The following is a 14,086-nucleotide window of genomic DNA, read 5'->3' as shown; positions in this document are numbered from 1 at the left end:
CTGGAAACAACTCATAAGGGAGTCTATATAAAATAAATTTTATGAATCAGAAGTGGCTATCCTCAAATGAATTTCTGTGAATTGAATAACTGATATTGGTTGCATAAAAAGGAATAATCCTAACACATAATGTGAGTAGTGTATTCACTAGCTCACTAAGTCAATTAAGGTTATTATTTATTAGTGTGAAACATAGGACGTTTTAGTTTCTTTGGCTGATCCCTCCTTGTAAAGCTCCTCTTGAATCTCTTTTTGTTCCTCCTTGTCTCCTCTGCTGACTGTTATGATGGAGTGGTCACATCTATCTAGGTTTGTCGTACGAGAATGGAAGTGTCTAAAGAATCTATGAGATTAAGTGAAACATTATGGGGTGATCCTTACCGGATCCTCCTATAATTTCGCAATGTATACAAGTTGTATATAACTTAAGATTAAATAGACCTTCGAATAAGTGATCCTACTCTAAAACCACAACCAAACAAGGAACAGGAAGTAGAGCATAGATCATAAATTCTAAGTCTATAAAATCTCAATTATATAAAACCTTGGAAGTACGCACTCCGGAATCATAGACCTACCAGAAGGGTCTTTTAAATTTTCATATATGTTATTTATAGTGCCTAAAATACTCCTATAGTATTTTAATGTAATGAACTCGGTTTTATACTTGTTGTTGTCTTATAGTATCATAAAATACTCCCATAGTATTTTAACTTTATGTTCCAATCTAGAATTACTTCGTATATAGACTTAGGTAAGTTTTAAGACTGTTGCAACACCACATCACTCCCAAACACATGTTGGTTATATCTCAAATGAATATAGTTGATCAGGCTATATTGATCCCAGATATGATTACATAACTGTCCAGGTTTGACTGTAGTGTCCAACCTTTAAATACTTATGTTCTGTTCTTCTTGTGACACTTATTCTAGTATGTATATATGTATAAGCATGCATGTATACTTTTATAAAATATTGTTATATTTCTAAAATATACTTTTAGTCAGAGCACTTCAGCCCCATTGCATTTATAGTTGTATATCTTTTATAGGTTGATATACTTAGTTCACTATAAACAATGCTCTGATACCAATCTGTCACACCCCCAAACCGGAACGGCGGAAACGTTCGGGGGCGAAGGACGTCATATGTAGTATCACAACACATGCATCATAGTAATCAAAGTAACAAACAACCATTGCATTAATCTTAAAGTTTTTACAAAGTATGTGAATCACAAAAGATTGACTCCAAAAGTAAATAACAAAACAAGACATGAAGCTACTATACTCCATCTTCTGAATCCCAGAGCATGTACCTGTCTACTAGTTTCCTGAGAATACAAGTTATTTTGAAAGAGTAGATCATCATTTAAGTTGGTGAGTTCATAAGTATTTTGGTGATGAAAAAGTAAATTGTAAGTTCTTTAGAAAAGTTCTCTTGTTCCTCCAGAAAATCCTATATTTTCTGATATGATGAATGATAAGAGAAAATGACTCTACAATTCCTTCTATGAGTACTAAATGGATACAAGTTATATACAATCCAGAGTAAACAGAAAATCGATTGTGTGAATCTGCCCTAAGCCCATAACCAAACAAGGAACAGGAAGTAAGGCGGAAAGCACACATCCCATTGTTTGTTAGATCTTCATTGTATACAACCTTGGCATATTCATTTGGTACTTACGGAGTTAACTGTAATAGTTCTTTATATTTGATGAGAACATTATTTAAGAAAATCATACATTTCCTTTAGTAAAAATGATAACCACAATAGTTCCTTCTATAATCACTTAGTTTATACTAGCTACATATAATCTAATATTGGACGGACAGTTAAATGGGTGAATATGCACTAGGCCCACAACCAAACAAGGAATAAGAAGTAAGGCGGAAAGCACACATCCAACTGCCTATCGGATATTAATTATATATAACCCTGATGTATAAACTAAGGTATTATAGAATTAACCACTAAAGGTCCTTTAAGTTATACTAGTTTAATAAAATGAGTTAAACCCTTTTACTGATAAGTTTCTAGTTTAGCCTACTAAATGTTCTATCTGAAAAAGTATGTTTTTGTACTAGAAAACGGTGTATTGAATTTGTATGCAACGACCTGACCCATACCTGATACTCTTTATGATTACTTGGCGTATACAGGATATATATATATATATATATATATATATATATATATATATATATATATATATATATACAGCTAAGATCGAATAGATAGTAGACTGGGTGAATCTGCTCTAAGCCCACAACCAAACAAGGGACAGGAAATGAAGAGGAAAGCACACATTCTACTGTCCGCCGGACCCGATTAATATATATCCCTGATGTATCTACAGAGGAATCATAAATTTAGCATTATAGGCCCCTTTCTAACTGAATGTACTAAGACTTGACTGTTCTGTTTGTCTTTTGTAATGATGTAAGTTTTCCCAAGCTTGAGACTATCTTTACTAGAAAATAGATTGCATTACCTTTTATGTGAGTAGATCACTATATGAATGTAATGGGAAAAATGAAAGTATTCAGTAATGTTGTATAAAGTAACTACTGAAACACTAACTACCTTAAAACCAGTTTGTTTAATTAAGGTTAAAATGTGAGGTGGTGATAACCATACTGATTGACGAGTGTTTAACACGACGACCTGCCAGCGCCGAAACTGATGTGACATTTGTCACCTCTTGGCCTGCCAACCAAACTATAGCGAACAGTCGGGATGCGAGATTGTCAGTCCCATATAGATCTATACACACAATGTCCGCTCTCCCTCTATGAGAATCTGGTTACAAAACACGACATAACAAGTATATTGCTATGTCGTGAAGTAGTGGTTTCACATTATTGTTATCTTGTTCTTGTTATCGTATGTTCCTTCTGTTCTTGTTATTGTATGTTCCTCCCTGTTCTTGTTATTGTATGTTCTAAAATCCTAAACTATAGTTATTATAGTTTACTAGTATGTTTGTTTTGTACTGTCCCTAATTTGTAGAAAAGACTCAATTATCTACTGAGTTATGATTGTACTTTTAAAACAGAGTTTTATAAACAACTATGTAACATAAATTTAAAAGAGTTTTTTAATTGGCTTGATCACTTATAAAAACATAAGAAATCCTTTGAGGTGATTGTTATCACAGATAAACATTTACACAATATCATTGTGTTCAACTTGTATCCCCCCCCCCCTAAAAGAATTTAAAAACATTTAAAAGATTGATGATAGGGGTATGAACTCACCTTATGTGGGTGATTCAATTGAAGATTCACGTAAGGATCAAAAGTTCCACAAATGAATTCCCAAGACACAAACGAGTCCTAAATGACATATAATGGCATATATATAGGCATGTAATTAGTGTTTAAAACAGCTAACAAGCAAGGAAACAACCTTAAGGACTAGGAAACACTTGAAATGAAGTGTTACAATCACATGTGATTGATAAAAGGGAGTTCACGGCCACACTAGAGTTTACGGCCAATGATGCTTGAAGTGTTTACGGCCCAAGCTTGGCCATAAGAAGCGTTTACGGCCATGGATGAAGGGTTCACGGCCATATCATGATCCAGTGAAGGGTTTACGGCCAAATGAAGAGTTTACGGCCGTAAACTCTTGAAGATCATGCACTAATTTCTTGTTTCATGGCTAGGAATCAAGTGTTTCTTATGGATAACAAGATGATAGAAGAGATACTCACACTTTGGAGGTCTTTAGGGTGTTTACGAGCCAAGAACAAGTGTGTGTTCTTGGTGTTTTTGGTGAAAAGGATGATGATTTGAAGATCTAACCCAAAAGAGTTGAATTTATGGATGAAATCAAAGGGTTTTACAAGATCAAGAAGGATATTAAAAAACAATGGAAGAATCACTTACAATATTAAAGAGAAAATGAAGTGTTCTTGATGATACTTGAGAGAGAAATGAGTTTCAGCCTTGAAGATGTGAAGAATGATGAAGAAATGAAGGAAATTGATATATAAGGGAAGGGGTTCATGACTGCCAAGAGTTTACGGCCGTAAACTCTAGTTTGCGGTCATAAACTCCTTGTGATGGAGTTTCCGACTCTTATGCAACCCAATGAACTTTAGCTAACACATCCCTACACACAATCCTTAAGTGTACTAGGCTTAGAACACTCAAATAGACCCTTAACAATGCTAAAAGATAGCAGAAACAAATCTAACATTTGATTGGATTGATTGGCTTTACCAGATAGAAATTTTCGGATTGTCACAAGTAGTACGGGCCGAATACTACTTTCCACACCTACATCTACCTTCCCCAAGGCCACACCCGATACCTCTAATTCACCAAAACACAATAACATGACCCACATAATACAACATAAACTCAAATCCTAGACTATTCTAGGATTTCTCAATCCTTACCGAACCAGAAACTTAAGTCAATCACAGCAGGTTGCCCTATGCATGAAAGTTATACACAAATAGAATTACATAGACTGTCAGATAAAGCTTCTACCCTAAACCACAACCAGACAAGGAATAGAAATAAGCCATAATCCATCATTCTAGGGCTATGCAATCCTAGACGTATAACTCTTTGAAAGCATACACTTAGCAAATAATCAATTCAACATCAATTTACACATATAACTATAGCAAGGCTAATACATTGGGACCACTTACTTGAGCTCGTCCGATTACACACATTACACTCTCCCCTTTTTACTTACGGAAATCATTTTCAATAAAACTTTAACTTTTAGTTTCTTTTGAAAAATGGTTTACCATTTCCTCGGTTTGAGTTCTAACACACCTGAGAGTGTGCCCGAATCCCTCAAACCAAGGCTCTAATACCAACTTGTAACAACCCAAAAATCCAGGTAAAATTTTTCATTTAATAATTAGAAATCTCATTCATATTTGTTTTCCAAAATTCCATTACATAAACACATTGTTCAAAAGATCAAAATATCCAAAAAAAAAAAAAAAAAAAAAAAACTAGTGCGGAAATACTGGAGAGTGCACGCCGCGCCATCAAGCCGGACCCTTACCCTTAGAACCAGAAGTACCTGAAACACCCAACAAAATTGTAAGAACACACTTAATGAGTTTCCCAAAATACAAAAAACACATAACCATATAATTTCATCCACATATACACAAAAATTTTCCATGGACTCCCTCCATTGTCTTCAACCGGGATGCCATGGGCTACACCTATGGTCATATACCCAAGGGCCATAGGATCCCCCTCATGGTCTTACCAAGTGCCATGGGCTCCCCCCATGGTCTTCACGTAAATCAATACATACCAAATAACAAACATTGTATATTCAACTATAGAAATCTCATATCAAGTAATAGGCCGGTGTTGGTGCCTTCGACCCATTGGTGTAGTGAGAAGACTCACCCCAGTCTGTTGAACACAAAAGTTGTTCGACTACTAGCCCAAAGTCTCACACTGAACAAATATACAAACAAGCCTAATTAGAATTAAGTAACAACTTAGACAAAGGCCCAACATCTCAGTCTAAGGCCCTCCATTAAGGCCCAAATGATTTTTTTCGTACGCACTGCTTACGCAACCTTACCCCCGACGTACAAACAGTCCATGCATAAAAGTCTATTAAGTGCTAAATGCTTGATATCTCAACGTCTAACTTCATATCTGAGTCTTTTAATATGTCCCAGGGAATAAAGTTGGCAACTTTATGCCCTTGCATGCCACATGGATCCCGAATACTTCATTTTTCCCATTAAGACCACTTTTGAGACCTTAAACTCATGCATGGTATCAATACAACCTTCAAGATGGAATCTTTATGCATCAAGCATGGTCAAGGAGCTTAGATCTAACATTCATAGTCTATGTAGTTGTTCAAATCACAACAGAGAGTCCATGAACCAAAAATGGACTTCATAACAAAACCCTAACTCAAACTAGCAAAAGAGATGGCACGGTTAAGACTTTTTTTTACCTCTAGAAGTTCTTCAAGATGAACTAGATGCAGGATCTAGAATCTCAATAACATACAAGGATTGATCACCACCTTCTTCTTCTTGAAACCCACTAAAAATAGCCACCAAAACACTTTTAAACTCAAAGACTATACTCTCAAGAGAATATGGGGATTCTGGGACGATAATAGACTATGGAGGCTGACTAGGGTAAATTCCAAGCAACATAAAAGTGTTTAAATAAGGGTTTTCCCCTAAAATTAGGGTTTTAGTCTTAAGCCACGTACGCCCCGCATACGTGGTGCATACCCGCGACCAGCCTTCCCCTAGTATGCTAAGTGTACGCCAGCGTATGTAGAGCCTTTTAGCAAAGAAAAATTCGTTCAAGGGGGAAAATGAATTACCTTAACTTCAATGGTTACAAATATAAGCCAAAAACCCTTAATATTCTTGCTTCAAATATCTACTATCTCTTGCAACCAAACAAATGGTCGGACCTCCCCATGCTCCCTTACCCTAAATGATAAGTTATCCCCCACTTGGGGTTCGAAATCAAACTAACTGATGCTTACAGTCCATCATAGCTCCAAACTGACTCAACCAATCCATGCTCACGATGATCCTTCCCCCCCCCCCCCCCCCCCCCCTCAGAGAAATAGGAACGAGATCAATAAGAAATCAGAAACAAAACATCTTCAATACACAATTCCTATGAATCCTCAAAGCACTCATAGTGCGGTTGTTGGCAATCTCTACCTCCAAAGGGAAATTCAACATCCTCGGAATGACATCGAACTTCTTGCTAAGGGAAAGAGACACAAATGATTAAGGGTGTCAATTTATGACACGACACGACAAAAATACACGACACGAAACGAAATTGGGACGAAATCAAAATTCGAATTCGTTTTCGTGTCGTGTTCGTGTCAAATATAAAAAACACAATGTCGTGTCGTGTCGTGTTCGTGTTTACAAATCCACACGAAATTGACACGATTGAGCATGTGTTTGTCGTGTTTTTCGTGTTTTTCGTTTTTATCGTGTTATATATGATTAAATATGAATTAAATAAAATAATAGTTATATAATATTATCTTTGTCGTGTCGTGTCGTGATGTCGTTTTTTAATTGGTTCATTTTCGTGTTAGTGAAATAAAACACGACATCGTGTCGTGTCGTGTTCGTGTTACAAAAAACATTGTCGTGTCGTGTCGTGTCAGACAAAAACACGACACGATGGCACGATTTGACAGGCCTACAAATGATCGAGTAACACCCGAATAAAAAAATGACAAGAGCATGCATACCATTTAATAGGAACAACCCTAATCACATCATGAACAAATATAAGCGTAAATAGTGAAACAACAATAAATAAATAGGAATACATACCGGTGACAACATCTGGTGTTGCTCTGGCCTCCTCGATCGTCAACAGATAAGCTCTATTGTTCACCACAGGAGCATTCTTCTTGCCATGGCGGCCGTCAGTGATCCTCAACGTAGCTGGAGTGGGTGCCCTCACCGCTCTTGGAAACTTTACCCTTTTAGACCTCATTTTGGTCAAGATCTAAGCTTTGGAGCTCTTGGATTCGGTGAAGGCAGCTTAATGTATTAAGCTATTGGGTCTTAGGCGAACACGGCGTGTTTGTTGGTCAACACGGCGTGTTGGCTTGGTCTTTCCCGATTCAAAGTTGATGGAGAAACACGACGTGTTGAAGGACAACACGGCGTGTTGGGTCAACATGGATTGTTGATCTTGACTTTTGACTTTTGTCTTTAAACAAGTATGTCCTAAGGGGTACTTGAGGTAATCTGAATTGTAACTAAGCAAATTATGGGCTTAGGATAAGGCACATATGGGGTTGGGCCCAATTTGGAAAATTGGGCCTATAGTGGGCCTTTATGGTTCTTTTGGATTCGGGCCTCAGTTTTGGTTCATGTTGGGTCAGGGTCATTTTACCCCAAGTATGGATGATGGGCCTTAAGAATGGACCCCAATTGCTACATGGATTTTATTTTGATTTGATAGATCGAAGGTGTCGTCAGGACAACAACTAGGGATTTCTTTCAGTGAGCGTCTGCATTTGAGGTGAGTTTTCCTCGCTATACTTTTAGGTAGAAGGCACCAAGGCCGACCCATAGGTTTGATAACCTGATATTGTTGATATGCTGAGTATGGGATAGATATGCATGCTAGTTTTGATATATTAGTCTGTTAGATCTGTAGGTCTACCTATGATTATGTATGCTCGATTATTTGTATATGTGTGTTATCTGTCGGTATATTGTGTTGGGTTGAGGTTTTACTGCTTCGTGTTGTAGCCAACAAACCCTAATAGCATTCCAGATACGAGCTGAGGATCCGGTGGTATGCCAGACTCGTACTGAGGGCTTGTGGGTATTAGAGCATTCCAGATATAGGCTGAGGGCTGGGTAGGGCATGCCAGACTCATACTGAGGTCTCAGTAGCATTCCAGATATGAGATGAGGACCGGTAGGTATGCCAGACTCATACTGAGGGTTGAACATTATATGCCATTCTAATGACTGATTAGGCTAGGGAGCAAGCCAGACATAAGTTGTTGGCCCCGGGGGCAAGCCAGACTTATATTGTGGGCTCAAGAGCAAGCCAAATATGAGTTGTGGGCCTGACTGGCAAGCCAGACTCATACTGTGGGCTCAAGGGTAACCCAAGCTTTTAGCTGTGGACCCAATACATGCTGTTATATTATGTGTTTGTACTTTGGGGGAACTCACTAAGCTTTGTGCTTACAGTTTTTTTTTGTTTCAGGTTCTTCAAATGATTCGTTACAAGGCGAAGACGTGACCGTACACATCCTTAGTTTTAAAACAAATTGGATCTTGGGAAATTATGATTTTAAATCATGTTTTGTAGACAATGTTTTTGTAAACACTTTTGTTAATAAATTGGTTGTTTTGAAAAGTTTTAAGTTGCTGAAATTTTTGGGATGTTACGATAGTACTTCATATAAGATGAGAACTAGCATTATTGGTGGCATATACTTCTTGGTGGATATTTGTAGAAAAGTTCAAGTTTCTTGTTCTTTTGTTATCTTCATCAACGCTTCAAAACCAAGTGAGATCAAAATATTTAAAGGTATTCTTAACATCATATGATTGCCATAATATTTCTAGTTCATGTAATTAGATTATCTTGGTGATTTTGGTAAATTTTATCATAAAATAAACTAGTTATTTTAATACTGCTATTGTTGCCACTTAAAATTGTTGTATAAAAAAAATTGTTTTTTGCATCCAAAACCCATCAGTTTAACGTGTACGGTCTTCTAAAAAACAAGTATTTTATGAGCCAAAACGTTTATCTGTCAGTAGCCGATAGACATAAAATGTTAGAAGAACTTCCAAACAAAAAACATAACATCACCTGAGGAATACCATTTTCACATATGCAATATGCAAAAACGACTTTCTTTATTAAATTGTTTTGCTAAGAAATATAACTTTCGCAATTGACATTTGTGAAAATAATTTCTATTAGGAAAAAAAATTAAAACTTTAAAAAGAAATCTATAACTTCAAAATAAATCCAATATATTAAAATATGATTTTTGAAGGGAGATTGATGTTTAGGTTAACATTTTAGGGATATATGTTTTTGAATAAACTGAAGTTTTTTTTTTTTTTTTTTTTTTTTTTTTTTTTTTTTTTTTTTATAATGAAGGAATGATACGAAAATAAATGTTTTTTAACTTAAAAAAATAATAACTTTACAATAAATCCAATATAATATGATTTTTCAAATGAGGTTGATGTTTAAACATAACCTTTTGAGAGCTATGTGTTTGTGAATGATTTTTTATTTTTTTATTTAATTTTGGAGCGACAAATCTATTCTTCTTCTAAATTATTTTAAAATCTATTTATTTTTTAACAGGACTTGAACCATCGACCTCAAAAATAAGAACAACACCAGATACCGTTAGGTTAGAACCCATTTGATTTTTATTTTTTCTTGTAAAATGAAGGAATGACAGTGAACCAGTGGTTTTTATACATCTAGTACTTGAGATTCATCTGTGAAAAAAGTTGCTATATGTACAAATCACCAAAAATAACATTGTTTTGGTGTTTTTGGAGATAGTATATCATTTTGTAGAGTTTATCTACGAAAATAATTGTTATATTGATAATTTAACAATATTTTTGATTATATACAAAAGTTTCAAACGCCGTAACCACTCCATTTCTTTTCAAAGATGCACAAAAAATAATAAGGTGACGGGCGCAAAAGCTTCACCTGCTCCGAACGACTGTCCAATAAGTCCCCAACTCATCTACATCCACCGTTTACCACCCAAAACCTCCGATTCTCCACCGCCACAATGAATATCTTCAGGTTTTGCGGCGATATGTGCCATTTATTCAGCATCCTAGTCCTCCTTCTCAAAATTTACGCCACCAAATCATGTTCAGGTAAACCAACATTTCTCTCCATCACTTGCATTTCATCGTTTCCTAGGGTTTTACCAGGGCTTAAGATCAATTTGCCACCTAAAGTAACACCCGTTGTTTACGATAGGGATCTCGCTGAAGACGCAGGAGCTGTACGTCGTCGTTTTTTTGGCGCGCTACTTGAATCTATTCACCGCCTTCATTTCCGTGTATAACACGGTGATGAAGGTGGTGTTTATTGGGAGTTCTGTGGCGATTGTTTGTTGCATGCGGTGGCATCATGCAGTAAAACGTTCGTACGATCGCGATCTCGATACATTTAAGTATCAGTTTCTGGTGTTGGCCTGCTTCCTCTTGGCTTTAGTGCTTCATGAGAAATTTACCTTTTTGGAGGTCAGTCATTGTTGATGTTAACCTCAATTTTAGTTCTAATTATGCAAGTTATATTTGGAATAGCTAGGATCATTGATCAATTTGAATATTAAATTTCAATTTTGTCGATTTTGTTAATGTGAGCTCAGGCGATTGTTTCACTGTATTCTATGACTATGAGCTGTAGGATTGGCTAAATTGAGGACGTGTTTATCTTTGGTTACCAATTGTGAGTGTTATGAATTAATCCCAGGTTCAGCAAAGCATCCTTGGTTTCAGTGTAAATTACTTGTTAGAACAATGGACACTTTTCCTAGCTCTTGGCATTTAGGAGAAAACAGAGCTTTTATGTGTTCTTTGAGCGTCTAGCTGGTAGGAAACATTAGCTGTGTGATGAAATGAAATTGAACAGAAAGTAATTAGGATGTATGATGTGTTTTTATTACATGGGGCAGGACAAGCTTTTTAGGGCTATTTACAATGATAATGATGAAGAAGGCTTTAACGTCTTTTGCACAAACAAACCTTTGTTTTGGGTGGGACAAAAAATCTCCATGCAATGCATTACAAGGTTATTCTTGTACAACAAACAGGGCCTAAAGGAATGTAATGTGGAGAGGAGATACTCTGTCTTAACTTAATAGTTTCTTTTGTATATTCTTGACAATCAAATAGAGTGAGACATGAGGTACATGGTATTTGTTGTGAAGTTGTGACGAAAGACCATAGATGTTCAGTCTAGTGGTCAAGTCAAAGATCAAAAGAAGTTAAAGTCTTCTTGTATGTTTGTGTATTCTATTTAGTGATACCTTATAGTTCTCCATTTTGAAGCCCAAGTGCTCCATCTTTCAATAATAAAGTTAAAGGGTAAAAGTTAATGAGATGGATGTACATAGATAGAGCCATATAGCCTATAGGGATGTTGTGGGGTTGGGAAAAGAGGTACAGTAATGTGGTGATAAATAGTTTGGGTACTGTACTGTATCAATAATGTCCACCATGTCATTCTTTTTTTAAAAGTTATAATCTCATTAACCAACTTTTTCTTTTGGCTCATGATGTGTGAAATTGTTGGTTAGTTAGTTTCATCAAATCTACCAGTTGTATGATTTTGAGAACCCCTCACATGGAGAAAAAATAAGTTTGCTATTCCAATGTTGGGTTAAATGCAAGAAACAGCAACTTACTTTTATTTCTATAGCATTCTACTTTTATTTTTTTTGTATTACAACATAATATCTACCAATTATAGCAAGGTTGTTTTAAAGCAAAGCAATTTTCACTGCTATGAGTGGGTTAGAATTTCAAAGTATAGTGTTCTAATAAGAAAAAGTATGAAAGTAATAAGCAGATAAGGTTGTATAGTTTTAATATTACCAATGTGCAGATATGTTGGGCATTTTCTATCTATTTGGAAGCTGTTGCTATTCTCCCACAGTTGGTTCTGCTGCAACGAAGTGGAAATGTTGACAATTTGACCGGTCAATATGTTTTCTTTCTTGGGTATTCATTCTCCCTTCTCTTTCTTTCCCCCCTCTTTTATATAATTTATTTTCACTGTTTTATCGGTTTGGCTACTTGGGTATTATTATTTTATTATGATATGATTATTGTAATGATAGTTTAGTGGCTAAATCAACTTCAACAACAAAAAAAATGAATGAATGAAAATCTGTTTGTAACTTTGCGTTGTATTGTTAGGGCATACCGTGCATTGTATATTCTCAACTGGATTTATCGGTATCTCACACAGCCCCATTTCAATGGATGGATATGTAAGTTAAACCTTTTCTCTTATTCTTATTCTCTATACATTTATTTCATTTGACTCTTTTTTTTTTTCAGCCTGTTTCTCCGGCTTAATACAAACAGCTCTTTATGCTGATTTCTTCTACTATTACTTCATAAGGTATCCAACCACCCAAATTCCCATTCTTTCTCTTCTGTCTTTAACTTTAGACTCAATAAGACTACTACTACATTACATGGCCATTTTATACTTACTTTCAATAAACCAATATTCATTCAAATGAAATGAATATTTTTGGGAAGAAAGACAAATAGGTGAAACTGAAAAGTTAAATAAGTCTAAGACAGGATTTTTGTTTATTATTCTTTCTGATTCTATCCAAAATAAGTTCTCATGTCATGTGTACGTGTACATACAGTTGGAAAAGCAATTCCAAGCTTCAATTGCCAGCATGAGCATCACCTACCAGGCTTGGCGTTTACTTCTCATTAAGTGAAGGTTTCTTTTAAATCCAGATACACCATGAACATGCATATTACTTTATAAAAAAAATGTAGCTTTATTTGGATTCATTTCTAACTTGTTTATGTTTTCTTTTTGGTGGAAATATAGTTGTAAGGATCATGAATGTTGATGGTTTAGCAGTCAAGGCCAAATGACTAATTTTCTCCCATATGGTGTTTGATCGTCTTATTGAAATAATTTTCTTAAATAGTAACCAAGTTTTAGTTTTGTTATGCTGTGAAAATGTTAAAAACATAGTAAAGGACGATACCACTCACTTGTCATCAAGTTTCTTAAGTGTTTCGTTTTCAAACTTTGATTTGTAACCACTCAAAACTTTTCATTTTTTACTTCTCTTTTATTAATTGTCTTAAAAAAAGTATTAGAACCAAGGTTCTAAAAAGTTTGTCATGGTTCTAGGGTTTGTACTTGACGCCACGTTTTAACAAAATGTTGCGTTAATTCATATATGTATATTGTTTTGGCAATGCACTTTACTTTTACTCCAAAAGAATTGTACAATAGGTTAAAAGAATTCTAATATGTTGTTCTATGTGAAGTTTGTGTTTTTCAGAGATTGTGAATGCAGTAACCAAAACAATTTTATAACATGTCAAATCGGCCTAAAGGGCATTTTTGTCTTTTTATCATTAATTTATTCTTCTCTATTTGCATGTATAAATAGAGAAAAACTTAGATCCAAAGCAATTATGGTTGCATGAACACATAGGAATGTTATATCCATAACCTAACAGTGAAATCAGAGCATATGATGTTTTTTTTGTTATGTGTGATGCAATTGTGATATGTCCAAACCATAAACAAAGCAGATTCGCAATCTACTTGATGAACTCAACGAGTTCTATGAAGAACTTGACGAGTCCATGCCCTGACTCGACAAGTTAACTTGAGGAGTTGATTCGTTTGTTAGCAGATTTTTCGAATTTTTGATCTATTTTGAATTAGGATAATTACTATAAATCGTTTTTAGCACCATAAATTGATTTTGTTGAATGGTAATTTGATTTTTTTTTGCCAAAATAAATAGATTTGGTCAAATTATAAGATAATGA

General features: G+C 35.3%; 1 protein-coding gene across 1 annotated transcript; it reads left to right on the top strand.

Annotated features, from left to right (window-relative positions):
- The first annotated feature begins 10,171 nt into the window (after nt 1-10,171).
- On the top strand, nt 10,172-13,516 carry LOC145102125 (ER lumen protein-retaining receptor A-like). Its single transcript, XM_079039486.1, has 7 exons — nt 10,172-10,408; nt 10,515-10,780; nt 12,147-12,262; nt 12,461-12,534; nt 12,605-12,668; nt 12,928-13,007; nt 13,122-13,516. Exons 1-6 carry the CDS (start codon nt 10,318-10,320, stop codon nt 12,962-12,964), a joined length of 648 nt encoding a protein of 215 aa, XP_078895612.1. The 5' UTR covers nt 10,172-10,317; the 3' UTR covers nt 12,965-13,007; nt 13,122-13,516.
- Nucleotides 13,517-14,086: the final 570 nt, after the last annotated feature.

The sequence above is a fragment of the Lactuca serriola genome, chromosome 1 (assembly GCF_051521515.1).
Source record: "Lactuca serriola cultivar US96UC23 chromosome 1, Lser_US96UC23_V15, whole genome shotgun sequence".
Taxonomy (NCBI): domain Eukaryota; kingdom Viridiplantae; phylum Streptophyta; class Magnoliopsida; order Asterales; family Asteraceae; genus Lactuca; species Lactuca serriola.
This window is presented reverse-complemented; position numbering and strand designations above follow the sequence as displayed.